This window comes from Nerophis ophidion, linkage group LG21, assembly GCF_033978795.1.
Source record: "Nerophis ophidion isolate RoL-2023_Sa linkage group LG21, RoL_Noph_v1.0, whole genome shotgun sequence".
NCBI classification, from domain to species: Eukaryota; Metazoa; Chordata; class Actinopteri; order Syngnathiformes; family Syngnathidae; genus Nerophis; species Nerophis ophidion.
In genome coordinates this window covers 45159987-45179419 of record NC_084631.1, presented here as the reverse complement: position 1 = coordinate 45179419, position 19433 = coordinate 45159987, and the positions used below count along the sequence as shown (strand labels likewise).

Sequence of the window (19433 nt, the reverse complement as noted above, 5' to 3'; positions counted from 1 at the left end):
TTAGCAATCAAGAATATTTCGCTTGTTTTTATCCTTCTTTGTTGGGACATTGTTGATTGTCATGTCATGTTCGGATGTCTTTGCTCCACAGTAAGTCTTTGCTGTCGTCCAGCATTCTGTTTTTGTTTAATTCGTAGCCAGTTCGGTTTTAGTTTCGTTCTACATAATCTTCCCTGAGCTTCAATTACTTTTCTTACGGGCACCCACACTTTGTTTTGTTTTAAGCAATAAACACAAATCGAAAAACCAAATGCTTAAGCCAGTGTTTCTCAACCTTTTTTGAGCCAAGACACATTTTTTGCGTCGGAAAGATCAGGACGCACACCACCAGCAGAAATCATTAAAAAACGAAACTTGGTTGACAGTAAAAAGTCGTTGTCGCAATTGTTGGATATGACTTTAAAGCATAAGCAAGCATGCATGACTATAGCTCTTGTCTCAAAGTAGGTGTACTGTCACCACCTGTCACATCACACCCTGACTTATTTGCACTTTTTTGCTGTTTTCCTGTGTGTAGTCTTTTACTTCTTGTCTTGTGCTCCTATTTTGGTAGCTTTTTCTGTTTTTTAGGTATTTTCCTGTAGCAGTTTCATGTCTTCCTTTGAGTGATATTTCCCGCATCTACTTTGTTTTAGCAATCAAGAATATTTCAGTTGTTTTTATCCTTCTTTGTGGGGACATTGTTGATTGTCGTGTCATGTTCGGATGTCTTTGCTCCACAGTAAGTCTTTGCTGTCGTCCAGCATTCTGTTTTTGTTTAATTCGTAGCCAGTTCAGTTTTAGTTTCGTTCTACATAGTCTTCCCTGAGCTTCAATGCCTTTTCTTAGGGGCACCCACACTTTGTTTTGTTTTAAGCAATAGACACAAATCGAATAACCAAATGCTTAGGACAGTGTTTCTCAACCTTTTTTGAGCCAAGGCACATTTTTTGCGTCGGAAAGATCAGGAAGCACACCACCAGCAGAAATCATTAAAAAATGAAACTCGGTTAACAGTAAAAAGTCGTTGTCGCAATTGTTGGATATGACTTTAAAGCATAAGCAAGCATGCATGACTATAGCTCTTGTCTCAAAGTAGGTGTACTGTCACCACCTGTCACATCACACCCTGACTTATTTGGACTTTTTTGCTGTTTTCCTGTGTGTAGTCTTTTACTTCTTGTCTTGTGCTCCTATTTTGGTAGCTTTTTCTGTTTTTTCGGTATTTTCCTGTAGCAGTTTCATGTCGTCCTTTGAGTGATATTTCCTGCATCTACTTTGTTTTAGCAATCAACAATATTTCGCTTGTTTTTATCCTTCTTTGTGGGGACATTGTTGATTGTCGTGTCATGTTCGGATCTACATTGTCTTTGCTCCACAGTAAGTCTTTGCTGTCGTCCAGCATTCTGTTTTTGTTTAATTCGTAGCCAGTTCGGTTTTAGTTTCAGTCTATGTAGTCTTCCCTGAGCTTCAATGCCTTTTCTTACGGGCACTCACACTTTGTTTTGTTTTAAGCATTAGACACAAATCGAATAACCAAATGCTTAGGACAGTGTTTCTCAACCTTTTTTGAGCCAAGGCACATTTTTTGCGTTTAAAAAATGCGGAGGCACACCACCAGCAGAAATCATTAAAAAACGAAACTCGGTTAACAGTAAAAAGTCGTTGTCGCAATTGTCGGATATGACTTTAAAACATAAGCAAGCATGCATGACTATAGCTCTTGTCTCAAAGTAGGTGTACTGTCACCACCTGTCACATCACACCCTGACTTATTTGGACTGTTTTGCTGTCCTGGTGGCTATTTTGGTGGCTTTTTCTCTTCTTTTGGTATTTTACTTTAGCAGTTTCATGTCTTTCTTTGAGCGATATTTCTCGTATCTACTTTGTTTTAGCAATCAAGAATATTTCAGTTGTTTTTAGCTTTCTTTGTGGGGACATTGTTGATTGTCGTGTCATGTTCGGATCTACATTGTCTTTGCTCCACAGTAAGTCTTTGCTGTCGTCCAGCATTCTGTTTTTGTTTAATTCGTAGCCAGTTCGGTTTTAGTTTCGTTCTACATAATCTTCCCTGAGCTTCAATGCCTTTTCTTAGGAGCACCCACACTTTGTTTTGTTTTAAACAATAGACACAAATCGAATAACCAAATGCTTAGGCCAGTGTTTCTCAACCTTTTTTGAGCCAAGGCACATTTTTTGCGTTTAAAAAATGCGGAGGCACACCACCAGCAGAAATCATTAAAAAACGAAACTCAGTTAACAGTAAAAAGTCGTTGTCGCAATTGTTGGATATGACTTTAAAGCATAAGCAAGCATGCATGACTATAGCTCTTGTCTCAAAGTAGGTGTACTGTCACCACCTGTCACATCACACCCTGACTTATTTGCACTTTGTTGCTGTTTTCCTGTGTGTAGTCTTTTACTTCTTGTCTTGTGCTCCTGTTTTGGTGGCTTTTTCTCTTTTTTTGGTATTTTACTTTAGCAGTTTCATGTCTTTCTTTGAGCGATATTTCCCGCATCTACTTTGTTTTAGCAATCAAGAATATTTCAGTTGTTTTTATCCTTCTTTCTGGGGACATTGTTGATTGTCGTGTCATGTTCCGATCTACATTGTCTTTGCTCCACAGTAAGTCTTTGCTGTCGTCCAGCATTCTGTTTTTGTTTAATTCGTAGCCAGTTCGGTTTTAGTTTCAGTCTACATAATCTTCCCTGAGCTTCAATGCCTTTTCTTAGGGGCACTCACACTTTGTTTTGTTTTAAGCAATAGACACAAATCGAATAACCAAATGCTTAGGACAGTGTTTCTCAACCTTTTTTGAGCCAAGGCACATTTTTTGCGTCGGAAAGATCAGGAGGCACACCACCAGCAGAAATCATTAAAAAACGAAACTCGGTTGACAGTAAAAAGTCGTTGTCGCAATAGTTGGATATGACTTTAAAGCATAAGCAAGCATGCATGACTATAGCTCTTGTCTCAAAGTAGGTGTACTGTCACCACCTGTCACATCACACCCTGATTTATTTGGACTTTTTTGCTGTCTTGGTGGCTATTTTGGTGGCTTTTTCTCTTCTTTTGGTATTTTACTTTAGCAGTTTCATGTCTTCCTTTGAGCGATATTTCTCGTATCTACTTTGTTTTAGCAATCAAGAATATTTCAGTTGTTTTTAGCCTTCTTTGTGGGGACATTGTTGATTGCTGTCTTTGCTCCACAGTAAGTCTTTGCTGTCGTCCAGCATTCTGTTTTTGTTTAATTTCTAGCCAGTTCAGTTTTAGTTTTGTTCTGCATACCCATCCCTAAGCTTCAATGCCTTTTCTTAGGGGCACTCGCCTTTTGTTTATTTTTGGTTTAAGCATTGTGGTCGTATAAACAACTTGAACAACTTGGCCGTGCGCAACCCGAGGGTCCCTGGTTCAAATCCCACCTATTACCAACGTCGTCACGTCCGTTTTGTCCTGAGCAAGACACTTCACCCTTGCTCCTGATGGGTGCTGGTTTGCACCTTGCATGGCAGCTCCCTCCATCAGTGTGTGAATGAGTAAATGTGGAAGTAGTGTCAAAGCGCTTTGAGTACCTTGAAGGTAGAAAAGCGCTATACAAGTACAACCCATTTAACACTGTTACAAATATGCGCCACACTGTGAACCCACACCAAACAAGAAAGACAAACGTATTTTGGGAGAACATCTGCACCGTAACACAACAGAATAAATACCCGGAAACCCTTGCAGCACTAACTCTTCGAGGACGCTACAATATACACCCCCTGCTACCACCAAACTCCGCCCCCCCCACACCCACATGTCCCGAATTTGGAGGTTTTAAGGTTGCCAAGTATGGCTAATGGGGATCCTTAATAAAAATAAAAATCAAATATGCATGAAATTTGATCAATCGAAGCACACCAGAATCCCCCCAATGAGAAGCTGCTATAAAGAGCAAGAGTTTTGCAGACTCACCTTTAGCTCCCGATCATGGTCGCCGCTGCAGAGCGTGTTGAAGGAAACTTTGAAGGACTTCCACACGGGGCTCAAGTTGTTCATGACCGTCTGCACAAAGCCAATAAAAAACAGACAAACAAGACTCTTAATGCTCACCACACCTGCTAACATTCCAGCGAGGCAATTACCTCCGTGCGGTGAACCAGGGACTCGCTCCCGTCGTCATTTATTCGGAAAATCTCCAGGAACGGATCGGACTTGCTGAAGAAATCCTTCAAAAGGGTAAAAGAACCACAAGTGAGGGGGTCCGTCTTCTTCTTTTCACCTCCATAAATCATCCCCCAGTCATTATTTCTCCCTTTGGTTTGTTTCCCCACCGCATGTGTCTCCTCTCTAAATGCTCCACCTGTCCCTCGCTTACATGCACGACTCCCCTGAGGCGCGACCTGCCTGGATTAGTCATTCATGGCTGTGCACGTGGAAAAATTAACATGCTTATCTCTAGCGGGAGAGATAGCGAGTGTCATTCGGGGTACCCCGCTATCTCGGGGGGGCTCCTTTCATGCTACCTTTCATCTCCATGATTGGTGCAGGACACTGGCACACCTGGCACACAAACCAGTGACTCCTTCGAAGCGTACCAACCTTGTCGTCCAGTTTACGAGCGCTGAAAGAGAGTTCCACGTAGTCGTCGTTACCAGACAGCTCCTCCGCGGTCACCTTAACGAAATGTGAGAAAATTAGATGAAAATGAAGCACGGATCTCACTAAACATGCTGCGTTATCAAGTGTGTGTGTGTGTGTGTGTGTGTGTGTGTGTGTGTGTGTGTGTGTCTATCTGTGTTGGCCCTGCGATGAGGTGGCGACTTGTCCAGGGTGTACCCCGCCTTCCGCCCGATTGTAGCTGAGATAGGCGCCAGCGCCCCCCGAGACCCCGAAAGGGAATAAGCGGTAGAAAATGGATGGATGGATGGTATATATTATTAATGTTGTAAATACACATCTTTATATATCTAGAAGTGAAGTGAATTATATTTATATAGCGCTTTTCTCTAGTGACTCAAAGCGCTTTACATAGTGAAACCCAATATCTAAGTTACATTTAAACCAGAGTGGGTGGCACTGGGAGCAGGTGGGTAAAGTGTCTTGCCCAAGGACACAACGGCAGTGACTAGGATGGGGGAAGCGGGAATCGAACCTGCAACCCTCAAGTTGCTGGCACGGCCACTCTACCAACCGAGCTATGCCGCCCCACAGAAAGGTTGGTCCTAAAGAGGGAGGCATTTTTTGTAGGTCCCTATAAGGTATGAAATACAAAAATGTGTGTGTGTGTGTGTGTGTGTGTGTGTGTGTGTGTGTGTGTGTGTGTGAGAGAGACCTCTGATTTCGGGAGGTGGGGGCTGGTGGGGTGGGGGCGTGGTTGTGGGTGTGGTTAAGAGGGGGAGGAGTATATTCACAGCTATCCATCCATCCATTTTTCTGCCGCTTATTCCCTTTGGGGTCACGGGGGGCGCTGGTGCCTATCTCAACTACAATCGGGCGGAAGGCGGGTACACCCTGGACAAGTCGCCATCTCATCGCAGTATGTGTAGAAATCTTTATTTATAATTGAATCACTTTTCAACAAATTTTTTGTTATTTTAATATCTTTTTTTCCAAATAGTTGAAGAAAGACCACTACAAATGAGCAATATTTTGCACTGTTATACAATTTAATAAATCACAAACTGATGACATAGTGCTGTATTTTACTTCTTTATCTCTTTTTTTCAACCAAAAATGCGTTGCTCTGATTAGGGGGTACTTGAATTAAAAACATGTTCACAGGGGGAACATCACTGAAGAAAGGTTGAGAACCACTGCTCTAAAAGCTGTAGATGTTATTGTCACATAGATGGCAGTATTGTCCGGTTTAAGAGTGTCACAACATTGCTGTTTACGGCAGACAAACTGCTTCACGGTAGTCGAAAACGTGACTGCTGTTGTTGTGTGTTGTTTTACCGCGCTGGGAAGACGTTAATGAAACTGCCTAACAATAAACCCACATAAGAAACCAAGAACTCACCCTCGATCATTCTACAGTTATAACGTCATTGGGCAGGCACTCTGTTAATATTGTGGGAAAGCGGACGTGAAAACAGGCTGTCGACCGTCATTCGGGTCCGCAAATTCAGGCGGAGCTGGAGGCCACGCCCCCTCCAGCTCCGCCTGAATTTCGGGAGAAAATTTGTCCTGGGAGGTTTTTTGGGAGAGGCGCTGAATTTCGGGAGTCTCCCGGAAAATCCGGGAGGGTTGGCAAGTATGCTGTGTGTGTGTGTGTGTGTGTGTGTGTGTGTGTGTGCGTGTGTGTGTGTCAGCACAATTGATTGCGATCACAGCGACATACCATTATGGAAGACTTCCCCGCTGTGTTGCCTTGTTTGAGAAGAGCTTTGGACAGTTTCCTCTGTGAGACAATCTGAAATTAAACCACAAATCAGGATTATGTAGGTGGATAGGAAGACTTTACTTAGTCACGCATGCGACGAGGTTTACAAAAAATAATTGCACTAATCACGTATGAACACTTGTGTATGACATGTCGACAACACAGCTGAACCAGGACAAGACAGAGGTTTCTCTTGTCTCTGCAGGCCTAACATAACCATCCATCCATCCATCTTCTTCTGCTTATCAGAGGTCGGGTTGCGGGGGCAGCAGCCTAAGCAGGTCCCCAGCCACTTAGTCCAGCTCTTCCCAGGGGATCCCGAGGCGTTCCCAGGCCAGCCGGGAGACATAGTCTTCCCAACGTGTCCTGGGTCTTCCCCGTGGCCTCCTACCGGTCGGACGTGCCTGAAACACTGAGTTCCTCCCGAATGACAAAGCTTCTCACCCTATCTCTGAGGGAGAGACCCAAACTCATTTGGGCCGCTTGTACCCGTGATCTTGTCCTTTTAGTCATAACCCAAAGCTCATGACCATAGGTGAGGATGGGAACGTAGATCGACCGGTAAATTGAGAGGTTTGCCTTCCGGCTCAGCTCCTTCATCACCACAACGGATCGATACAGCGTCCGCATTACTGAAGACGCCGCACCGATCCGCCTGTCCATCTCACCATCCACTCTTCCCTCACTCGTGAACAAGACTCCTAGGTACTTGAACTCCTCCACTTGGGGCAGGGTCTCCTCCCCAACCCGGAGATGGCACTCCACCCTTTTCCGGGCGAAGACCATGGACTCGGACTTGGAGGTGCTGATTCTCATCTGAGTCGATTCACACTCAGCTGCGAACAGATCCAGCGAGAACCAGAAATCATGATCCTAATTAAAGACTATTTTTTAATTTACTTCCCCTAAATATGTCAAAGTATTCATATTCTCTTCCTGTCATATTAAGTTCCTTCCAGTGCTGTTGTTTTTAGGTTAGAGTTTGGATCCAATCAGAATTCAGCAAGCTTATGTTGCCATGCTGTACCAAATCTGCCAGGGGGCCTTCAGAATCAACAATGTCTGTGCACTGGAAGTCAACAGGCACATACAGTTGATAGACAATTGTGATAGCCAATCAGATCACGAGTTGTTGCCGGTAAGGCCTTCTAGCTGGCCTCACCTTGAACGTGACATTTACGCCTCCTGTGATTGGATACTCACCGGGACCGTTAGCGGGTGAATTTGAGAACACATAGAGTTGATAGACAGTTGTGACAGCCAATCAGATCACAAGTTTTTGACCGTAGCCTGACTGTGATTGGATACTCACTTGTCATTCCAAAATGAGTATCCAATCACAAGTTGCAATTTAGCAGGAAGCAGGGTGAGAAATCACCACCCAATCAAAAGCTTGATTAGGTGGCAGCTATACTGTATATTTGCAAGGCCATTTTCAAGAAGGATATTTGAAGTGAAGTGAATTATATTTATATAGCGCTTTTCTCTAGTGACTCAAAGCGCTTTACATAGTGAAAGCCAATATCTAAGTTCCATTTAAAGCAGTGTGGGTGGCACTGGGAGCAGGTGGGTCAAGTGTCTTGCCCAAGGACACGACGGCAGTGACTAGGATGGCAGAAGCGGAGATCGAACCTGGAACCCTCAAGTTGCTGGCACGGCCGCTCTACCAACCGAGTTGTACCGCCCCAAGGAGGATGATCTATAACTTTTAAAAGCAGTGTACTAAACAGAACACTAACCATCATGTAGCAGTATTACCAATAGCTGAACAAAAAATACAATCTCCGAAGATAAAACAATCACTTACTGTACAATGTCTGCTGTCACTGGGATGCTGACTGATGGGATGTTTATATCTTACCATTTAGATGAAAAAAACGAGCGTCTTTGTGTCTTTTTTGCCCTCTTCGGGTCTAAGTTGACTTCTTGTTTTTGTGGCCATAACCTTCTACTATCCGGGTGAGAGGCATGATTTATAATAAACTTTCACTACCTCAGAGACAATGCAGCAACTCACCGGCTCAATATGTAAATGATGTAGCAGCATAAGCTAGTTAGCTCTCTGTGATCAAGGCGCCGCTAAGCTTGTCTACGTTAGCGCTAATAATAAAAATGTGAGTAATACTTGGTCAATATTCAGGTCACCAGATAAAAATTTAGTATTGTAGGTGGTTTTTGGGTGCATTTTAAAGGGCTTTATGGGCGCTATAGCGTATTCATATTAGCTGCATTGTTAGCCACCGCCGTATGTTAGGACTTAGAATGCATTAAAAAATAGAAAAGTATATGTTTTCATGTCTTGGCCCTTTTTCTACGCAAGAACTTTTACATTTACTCCGTGTGTTTTCACTAAAAACTATCCAGTTAGATTTAGTTCTTCAGGAATATTTTGTTTAGTTGAAAATGTACATGTACAAAGTACGGTACTAAAAAAAAGATATGAAAATGTACATATATTTAACTACATCTTGTGAGACCATGTCTGCCAACCCCGGAAGCTAGCTCAGCTGTCCCGGCGATGAAATGGGGAAACGTCCGCCACTTCCACTCAAATCAAGCTTGAATGTGTTCTAAAAAATTGTGAGTTCAAATAATGTATTTCTTTATTTTTTCACGTTTAATATGTTTTTTGCAATTTTAGTTTCGACAGTAAAACACATATGTTTTAATTGCTAAATGGGATTTATTGATTTTTAAATGCGCCGGAAAATAACCCGTTTTGTACACTGTTGAGGTGCTTCAACGCCCAGCAGTGCGTAAACGTGTTCCTGTCTGGTGTTTCTCCAGCAGTGGTCATGTGGTGACATCAGTGACGGTAATTTGAGAGGTAATCATTGAAGTCGGACATCACTGAATGTCAGGTTGAAACACCGATGACATTTATTAAACAAGACAAGAAGCAAGTGTTGGATTTGGTTGTCTTTTTAATTTCCTAGTCAGATATTGTTGGATTTGGTTTTCTTTTTAATTTCCTAGTCAGATATTGTTGGGTTTGGTTGTCTTTTTAATTTCCTAGTCAGATATTGTTGGGTTTGGTTTTCTTTTTAATTTCCTAGTCAGATTTTAGAACAACTAAAGTGGGAGCCTTTTACATAGACCTTGAGTTTGGAATGTTGGAATGAAGCCATAACAAATCTGTTATCTCAACTGTCCGAAGTAGGGAGGAGAAGAAGAGGGGCGGGTGAGAGTGAGTGAGGAGGGAGAAACTGCCATTTTAGGATTAGATCAATTTGGACCGAGCTTTGAAATGTTGTATCTAGATTGATCTCCCAAGGCGCTTTGGTAATAAAATGGAAAAATGAGCAACCTCTGTCTCTGATTGATTTAAAACCAGCTTATGTGTCATCAAACAATCTGGGGGCGTTGACCGAATGAAGAACACGTCCAAAACGCAACAATAGGAATTAAACAGAGACAGAATTAAATTTGGCTCAATTGAGGAGAGCGCGTACACCTGTACCTTTGTACAGTGTAATTGTAGATGGGTTGTACTTGTATAGCGCTTTTCTACCTTCATGGTACTCAAAGCGCTTTGACACTACTTCCACATTCACCCATTCACACACACTGATAGAGGGAGCTGCCATGCAAGGCCCTAATCAGGAGCAAGGGTGAAGTGTCTTGATTCTCTGAACCCTGGAGTTTTACAAGCCTTTTGTCCTCCGGCAGGGCGAGATGCACTCAAAGTAACACAAAGTTCTGTGATGACTTAGATACAATTGTTGTGACATGACTCTGGTGCCGGACACCACACCAATTTGAAGCGCTGATGCGACTATAAAGGAAGGTGAGACTCGTATTGAATATGTTGTTGACTGCGCCTCATCCAATTTCAGTAAACCTCCGACTAACACCTTTTAAAATGGACTCCTCTTGTGTTGCTAATCCAAGTTCCCCTCCTGGTCGTGCGGTAAATCTCCGTCTCGGTTTGAGGCGGAAAAAAAACGGCGATTTGAACATGTCAGCCCAGGTCGTCGCTCTTCTTTAATGAGCCCGGCATGCGTGTTTTCTTTCCCACCCTCGTTAATTGCCCTTGTTTAACGAGCTGGACTTAAAACTCATTTGTATACTGTAGCCTTTAAATAGACTCCCTTTTTAGACCAGTTGATCTGCTGTTTCTTTTCTTTTTCTTCTATGTCCCACTCTCCCCTGTGGAGGGGGTCCGGTCCGATCCGGTGGCCATGTACTGCTTGCCTGTGTATCGGCTGGGGACATCTCTGCGCTGCTGATCCGCCTCGACATCTCTGCGCTGCTGATCCGCCTCCGCTTGGGATGGTTTCCTGCTGGCTCCGCTGTGAACGGGACTCTCGCTGCTGAGTTGGATCCGCTTTGGACTGGACTCTCGCGACTGTGTTGGATCCATTGTGGATTGAACTTTCACAGTATCATGTTAGACCCGCTCGACATCCATTGCTTTCCTCCTCTCCAAGGTTCTCATAGTCATTATTGTCACCGACGTCCCACTGGGTGTGAGTTTTCCTTGCCCTTATGTGGGCCTACCGAGGATGTTGTGGTGGTTTGTGCAGCCCTTTGAGACACTAGTGATTTAGGGCTATATAAGTAAACATTGATTGATTGATTGATAAATAAGGCCCGAGGGGGTAGGGGGGGTGCAGGTAACGGCGCTCACTCGGCTCGCAAGTGTTTTGAATTTTAAAAAAAAAAGAAAAAAGTGAGTTCTTTCTACGACTCCGGGCGCTGAAGGACGACATCCCATAATGTACATGCAGCGGGTGACAGGAGCTGACTTCGGGCAAAAAAAAACAAACATCCCATTGGGATTCCATGCACAGCAGTGCTGTATCGCCCCAATAATACCACACGTACTGCGATACAGGCTTAAAAAGCTCAACGGGCTGAATTCCATTTTTAGTTAGCCATGGGGGGGGGGAACTTTTTCACATTTTTAATCTGTACCGTGCTGATTCTCAGTACCTGGGAATCAGAATTGATACTCAACAGTACATTTTTGTGTGTGTTCAAATATGTTAATCAATGTTCATTGTAGGGTTGCACTATATATATATATATATATATATACATATATATATATATATATATATATATATATATATATATATACATACACAGTGGGGCAAAAAAGTATTTAGTCAGCCAGCGATTGTGCAAGTTCTCCCACTTCAAAGGATGACAGAGGTCTGTCATTTTCATCATAGGTACACTTCAACTGTGACAGACAGAATGTGGAAAAAAAATCCAGGAATTCACATTGTAGGAATTTTAAAGAATTTATTTGTAAATGATGGTGGAAAATAAGTATTTGGTCAAGCATTCAAAGCTCTCACTGACGGAAGGAGGTTTTGGCTCCAAATCTCACGATACATGGCCCCATTCATTCTTTCCTTAACACGGATCAATCGTCCTGTCCCCTTAGCAGAAAAACAGCCCCAAAGCATGATGTTTCCACCCCCATGCTTCACAGTAGGTATGGTGTTCTTGGGATGCAACCCAGTATTCTTCTTCCTCCAAACAGTAGACTTGAGTTTATACCAAAAAGTTCTATTTTGGTTTCATCTGACCACATGACATCCTCCCAATCCTCTGCTGTATCATCCATGTATCCATTTTGGTATCAACTCAACTGGTGGTGTTTGGAGGAAGAAGAATACTGAGTTGCATCCCAAGAACACCATACCTACTGTGAAGCATGGGGGTGGAAACATCATGCTCAAAGAAGACCGAGAGGAAGAGCTAGAAAAAGCCCCTTAAAGGGGAACATTATCAGCAGACCTATGTAAGCGTCATTATCTACCTTGATGTATCAGAAAAAAAGACCATATGTTTTTTTTAACCGATTTCTGAACTCTAAAAGGGTGAATTTGGCGATTGAAACGCCTTTCAATTGTTCGATGTCAGAGCGATGACCTTTCACCTGTGATGTCACAATGGGAAGCAATCCGCCATTTTCTCAAACACATTACATTGCAAGTCAAATCAGTTCTGTTATTTTCCGTTTTTTCGACTGTTTTCCGAGACATTATGCCTCGTCTGTGTGTTGTCGGACGGTGTAACAACACCGTCAGAGACGGATTCAAGTTGACTTGCGTGGAGTGTGCTAATCAGACATATCAATAGTCACGGCATGCTAATTGATGCTAACATGCTATTTAGGCTAGCTGTGTGTACATATTGCATCATTATGCCTCATTTGTAGCTATATTTGCATCCAGCCTTTCCCTCCACCCACTTTTAATGCCAAACAAACACATACCAATCGACGGATTCAAGTACACCAGTGGTCAAAAGATGCGAAAGTCCCTCGTTTGTTCTGCACACTTTACCGACGATAGCGATGCTACCACAGAGATGTGTGGATATCCTGCGACACTCAAAGCAGATGCATTCCCAACGATAAAGTCAACGAAATCACAAAGGTGAGTTTTGTTGATGTTATTTACTTATGTGCTAATCAGACATGTTTGCCCATGGCCTGACTGCAAGCTAATCGATGCTAACATGCTATTTAGGCTAGCTGTATGTACATATTGCATCATTATGCCTCATTTGTAGCTATATTTGCATCCTGCCTTTCCCTCCACCCACATTTAATGCCAAACAAACACATACCAATCGACAGATTCAAGTTGCACCAGTGGTGAAAAGATGCGAAAGTCCCTCGTTTGTTCTGCATCCTTTACAGATGATAGCGATGCTACGACAGAGATGTGTGGATATCCTGCGACACTCAAAGCAGATGCATTTCCAACGATAAAGTCAACGAAATCACAAAGGTGAGTTTTGTTGATATTATTTACTTATGTGCTAATCAGACATGTTTGCCCACGGCCTGACTGCAAGCTAATCGATGCTAACATGCTATTTAGGCTAGCTGTATGTACATATTGCATCATTATGCCTCATTTGTAGCTATATTTGCATCCAGCCTTTCCCTCCACCCACATTTAATGCCAAACAAACACATACCAATCGACGGAATCAAGTACACCAGTGGTCAAAAGATGCGAAAGTCCCTCGTTTGTTCTGCACACTTTACCGACGGTAGCGATGCTACCAGAGAGATGTGTGGATATCCTGCGACACTCAAAGCAGATGCATTTCCAACGATAAAGTCAACGAAATCACAAAGGTGAGTTTTGTTGATGTTATTGACTTATGTGCTAATCAGACATATTTGCTCACGGCATGACTGCAACCTAATCGATGCTAACATGCTATTTAGGCTAGCTGTATGCATCATTATGCCTCATTTGTAGCTATATTTGCATTCAGCCTTTCCCTCCACCCACATTTAATGCCAAACAAACACATACCAATCGACGGATTCAAGTTGCACCAGTGGTCAAAAGATGCGAAAGTCCCTTGTTTGTTCTGCACACTTTACCGACGATAGCGATGCTACGACAGAGATGTGTGGATATCCTGCGACACTCAAAGCAGATGCATTTCCAACGATAAAGTCAACGAAATCACAAAGGTGAGTTTTGTTGATGTTATTGACTTATGTGCTAATCAGACATATTTGCTCACGGCATGACTGCAAGCTAATCGATGCTAACATGCTATTTAGGCTAGCTGTATGTATCATTATGCCTCATTTGTAGCTATATTTGCATCCAGCCTTTCCCTCCACCCACATGTAATGCCAAACAAACACATACCAATCGACGGATTCAAGTACACCAGTGGTCAAAAGATGCGAAAGTCCCTCGTTTGTTCTGCACACTTTACCGACGATAGCGATGCTACGACAGAGATGTGTGGATATCCTGCGACACTCAAAGCAGATGCATTTCCAACGATAAAGTCAACGAAATCACAAAGGTGAGTTTTGTTGATGTTATTTACTTATGTGCTAATCAGACATGTTTGCCCATGGCCTGACTGCAAGCTAATCGAGGCTAACATGTTATTTAGGCTAGCTGTATGTACATATTGCATCATTATGCCTCATTTGTAGCTATATTTGCATCCTGCCTTTCCCTCCACCCACATTTAATGCCAAACAAACACATACCAATCGACAGATTCAAGTTGCACCAGTGGTCAAAAGATGTGAAAGTCCCTCGTTTGTTCTGCATCCTTTACAGATGATAGCGATGCTACGACAGAGATGTGTGGATATCCTGCGACACTCAAAGCAGATGCATTTCCAACGATAAAGTCAACGAAATCACAAAGGTGAGTTTTGTTGATGTTATTTACTTATGTGCTAATCAGACATATTTGGTCATGGCATGACTGCAAGCTAATCGATGCTAACATGCTATTTAGGCTAGCTGTATGTAAATATTGCATCATTATGCCTCATTTGTAGCTATATTTGCATCCAGCCTTTCCCTCCACCCACATTTAATGCCAAACAAACACATACCAATCGACGGATTCAAGTACACCAGTAGTCAAAAGATGCGAAAGTCCCTCGTTTGTTCTGCACACTTTACCGACGATAGCGATGCTACGACAGAGATGTGTGGATATCCTGCGACACTCAAAGCAGATGCATTTCCAACGATAAAGTCAACAAAATCACAAAGGTGAGTTTTGTTGATGTTATTTACTTATGTGCTAATCAGACATGTTTGCCCACGGCCTGACTGCAAGCTAATCGATGCTAACATGCTATTTAGGCTAGCTGTATGTACATATTGCATCATTATGCCTCATTTGTAGCTATATTTGCATCCTGCCTTTCCCTCCACCCACATTTAATGCCAAACAAACACATACCAATCGACAGATTCAAGTTGCACCAGTGGTCAAAAGATGCGAAAGTCCCTCGTTTGTTCTGCACACTTTACCGACGATAGCGATGCTACGACAGAGATGTGTGGATATCCTGCGACACTCAAAGCAGATACATTTCCAACGATAAAGTCAACGAAATCACAAAGGTGAGTTTTGTTGATGTTATTTACTTATGTGCTAATCAGACATATTTGCTCACGGCATGACTGCAAGCTAATCGATGCTAACATGCTGTTTAGGCTAGCTGTATGTAAATATTGCATCATAATGCCCCATTTGTAGCTATATTTGCATCCAGCCTTTCCCTCCACCCACATTTAATGCCAAACAAACACATACAAATCGACGGATTCAAGTTGCACCAGTGGTCAAAAGATGCAATCGTTGGTTAGAAGGCGATCGCCGAATTCATCCTCGTTGCCATTGTCTGTCGTGGTATGGCTGAATAGCTTCAGTTTCTTCTTCAATTTCGTTTTTCGCTATCTGCCTCCACACTCCAACCATCCGTTTCCATACATGCGTAATCTGTTGAATCGCTTAAGCCGCTGAAATCCGAGTCTGAATCCGAGCTAATGTCGCTATATCTTTCTGTGCTATCCACCAGTTTGTATTGGCATCACGCAGTGACGTCACAGGAAAATGGACGGGTGGATATAGCGATGGTGAAAATCAGGCACTTTGAAGCTTTTTTTCGGGATATTGCATGATGGGTAAAACTTAGAAAAAAACTTAGAAAAATAAAATAAGCCACTGGGATCTGATTTTTATCGGTTTTAACCCTTCTGAAATTGTGATAATGTTCCCCTTTAAGGAGAAATTAACTATGGGGCGGTATAGCTCGGTTGGTAGAGGGGCCGTGCCAGCAACTTGAGGGTTGCAGGTTCGATCCCCGCTTCCGCCATCCTAGTCACTGCCGTTGTGTCCTTGGGCAAGACACTTGACCCACCTGCTCCCAGTGCCACCCACACTGCTTTAAATGGAACTTAGTAGTGATGCACGGTTTGCGGTCTCATCCGCGGTTAAACCGCCGGTCGGGCGGGTGACATGACAAAAAAATAAATTTTAAATAGATTCGGGCGGGTGGCGGTTGAACCATTTGGAAAAATATGATAGACATGGTTCAGAGATCGGTAACTTTGACCTTTCAAAGAGCCATTTTGGAGCCGTCACAAAGCGAAGAAGACATTGGTTGACATAAACATTCTCCAGAATGTCTGCCGGCAGTCACCTAATCAATAAGTATTAGGGCGTGCTGTGAAGCCTTTGCCTTTCACACCTTCTACAAGATGTACAATTTACATGTTGTAGAAGGGGGTTTGCTGCTAGCGGGGTGTATAATATAGTCAAGATGTATCATGGATGCAAAGGATTATGGGTATTTGTTGTGTCGCGTTTATGTTGTGTTACTGTGAGGATGTTCTCCCGAAATGTGTTTGTCATTCTTGTTTGGTGTGGCTTCACAGTGTGGCGCATATTAGTACGAGTGTTAAAATTGTTTATATCACAACCTTTAGTGTACTCTGTGTCACCCAGTATGCCCTCCAATCTTGTACGTGTATTTGCGGAAGCTGCACACAACATGATGCTGGACTGGCAAACGGTTCGTACATGTTGTTGAAGGTGTCTAAGGCAATGGCTTCACAGCACGCCCTTGTTCCCGTTATCTGAGTGAGCACCATCGGATGTTCGCGAGAACGTTAGTGGCTCCCATTGCCTTCTTTACTTTGTGACACGGGTCAAACTAGCTATTTTAGTGGTAAAGGTCGCCGACTCCGGATATATAACAACGGGCGGGCGGTTGCGATTCTGATAAAATGTTGGTTCGGGTGGATGACGACTTTAGTGATGCGGTTGCGGATGATATAATCCAATCCAATCCAATCCACTTTATTTATATAGCACATTTACACAACAATAACGTTTCCAAAGTGCTGCACAGCCATGTTAAAAACAATTGTAAAAAATAAATAAACGGGGCGGCATAGCTCAGTTGGTAGAGTGGCCGTGTCAGCAACTTGAGGGTTGCAGGTTCGATTCCCGCTTGTGCCATCCTAGTCACTGCCGTTGTGTCCTTGGGCAAGACACTTTACCCACCTGCTCCCAGTGCCACCCACACTGGTTTAAATGTAACTTAGATATTGGGTTTCACTATGTAAAGCGCTTTGAGTCACTTGAGAAAAGCACTATATAAATATAATTCACAAATAAATAAAATAAAATAAAAAAGTATATATACATATATATATATTATGCTCCACCAATGACTGAATAAAAACAAAAAATAAATCAATATAAAACCAATAAAAACAATATAAAAACAAATATGATTAAAAACTATTTTAAAGGGTAAAATCAAATATAATTGCCTATCCGCGCATCTCTAGAACTTAGATATTGGCTTTCACTATGTAAAGCGCTTTGAGTCACTAGAGAAAAGCGCTATATAAATATAATTCACCTCACCTCACCTTGGGAAGACTATGTCTCCCGACTGGCCTGGGAATGCATCGGGATGCCCCGGGAAGAGCTGGACGAAGTGGCTGGGGAGAGGGAAGTCTGGGCTTCCCTGCTTAGGCTGCCGCCCCCGCGACCTGACCTCAAATAAGCGGAAGAAGATGGACGGATTGCTACCCATAGGTAATTGTTCTAGTCGCAGGCTAATTTGCGACCCTCGTCCCTAGTTGTTAGGCTTTTAAAGAAAAGTTGAGAAAAGTGTAAAATACATTAAGACAAGTACAAAATAAAACTACGTTGAAAATAATTGGCCCCATTTGTGCAAACTACACCAAGTTCTAGTGCTCACACGAAGGATTTTCCTTTTGGCCACTTTTTTAGTTTTCGGGGGAAAACTCTACATAGAGAACTTGAGAACTCCTGAACTCTGTCATGGCGACTCTATGAGTCCAAATTGTACACGAGCACGGAGTCACAGACTAACGCCAGCAATCTGGTATTTTTGTAAGTTTTGCTCTGACCTGTCCCAAAGTGCACTCCATGGCGCCGAGGAAGTCAGCATCACGCAGGCCGTTGTTGCCCGAGCTGATGTCGTGCAGTTCAAAACGAAGCCTCTGCACCTCTTCAAAGTAATAGTCCACCAGGAAGATTTTGGAGAAGACCGGGCTGCTACTGCTGCGGATCACCTCGGTGCGGTCCACCTTCCAACACACACACACACACACACACACACAAGTTACACAATGGACTTTACATATACAAACCCCGTTTCCATATGAGTTGGGAAATTGTGTTAGATGTAAATATAAACAGAATACAATGATTTGCAAATCCTTTTCAAGCCATATTCAGTTGAATATACTACAAAGACAACATATTTCATGTTCAAACTGAGGTACAAAAACTTGGCTATGAAAACAAAGACTTGCACAAAGGCAAAAATAGGGTCATAAAACGAAACTTGTAAACTATGGCGTGAATTAAGAAAACTTACTTGGACCGAGAAAAGAATATGTAAAAGGCAGCACGGTTCATCAGCATGGATTACGAGGGTGGCAGAGGGTGATGTCGCCAGGCTGACTGCCTGGCAACTACAGGCTTAATTAGGTGCAGTGATGACGGGTGCGTGAGTCGTGAACACATAGCAGGTTGAACCGATTTGTAGGCATGGAAACAAAAACAAACCAGGGTGCGCAAAAACAGGAACTAATGGAGTCAAAAACAAAACAGAAGATAACTAAACAGAACATGATCACAAAGACATGACAGTTTTATACTTGTGAGTGTTGATGACACAGCTTGATATTCTAGTTTCAAGCAGGTTTTACTCAATATATCTCATCAAATCCCAGCAACAAGCTGTAATATCTTACATTTAGAACACTTAAAAGAATTAAACGACTCTAACATAAAATCTGCTTAGTGAGAAGAATGACCTTCTCAGACAGAAATTAAGCAAATATCCTTATTTGAGATATTTTATCATACTTATATTTCAGTTTTTGCAGTGCGGGTCGTGAGTTTAGTTTTATTTACACATGTGCTTTGGGGCGTTCACAGAATTAGCAAACTTCGGGAGTTTCTTCTTTGTATTTTTTCAGACTGATATGTTGCCCTGCAGTTAAAAATGCCGAGGGGACAAAAAAGCAGGTACAATAAGTTCCAATTCTGCCAGTACTACTGTTCAATTTTTATTGTGGTGCACTTCTTTTTTTTTTTTATTGCACCTTTGTGGCCCACAGAAGCGTACGAAGACATGAGGATTCCATTAAATATCCAGCAGCACGCTGGCGGTGTGCATTGATTGTGAATCAGCAGACTCCTCGGTCCTTACAAACACAATTAGGTAGCGCTTATCAACTAGCACCCTGTGACTACATAATGGCGACAGACGGAACAGCAAAC

General features: G+C 42.7%; 1 protein-coding gene across 1 annotated transcript in view; it reads right to left on the bottom strand.

Annotated features, from left to right (window-relative positions):
* cpne4b (copine IVb) overlaps positions 1-19433 on the bottom strand; it is a 103347-nt gene that overhangs the window by 58851 nt on the left and 25063 nt on the right. The window contains exons 3-7 of the mRNA XM_061882764.1: positions 18050-18229; positions 6306-6377; positions 4565-4639; positions 4108-4191; positions 3938-4027 (exon numbers count right to left, since the gene is read on the bottom strand). Coding sequence (XP_061738748.1) covers positions 3938-4027; positions 4108-4191; positions 4565-4639; positions 6306-6377; positions 18050-18229 — 501 coding nt within the window. The remainder of the gene's footprint in view (positions 1-3937; positions 4028-4107; positions 4192-4564; positions 4640-6305; positions 6378-18049; positions 18230-19433) is intronic.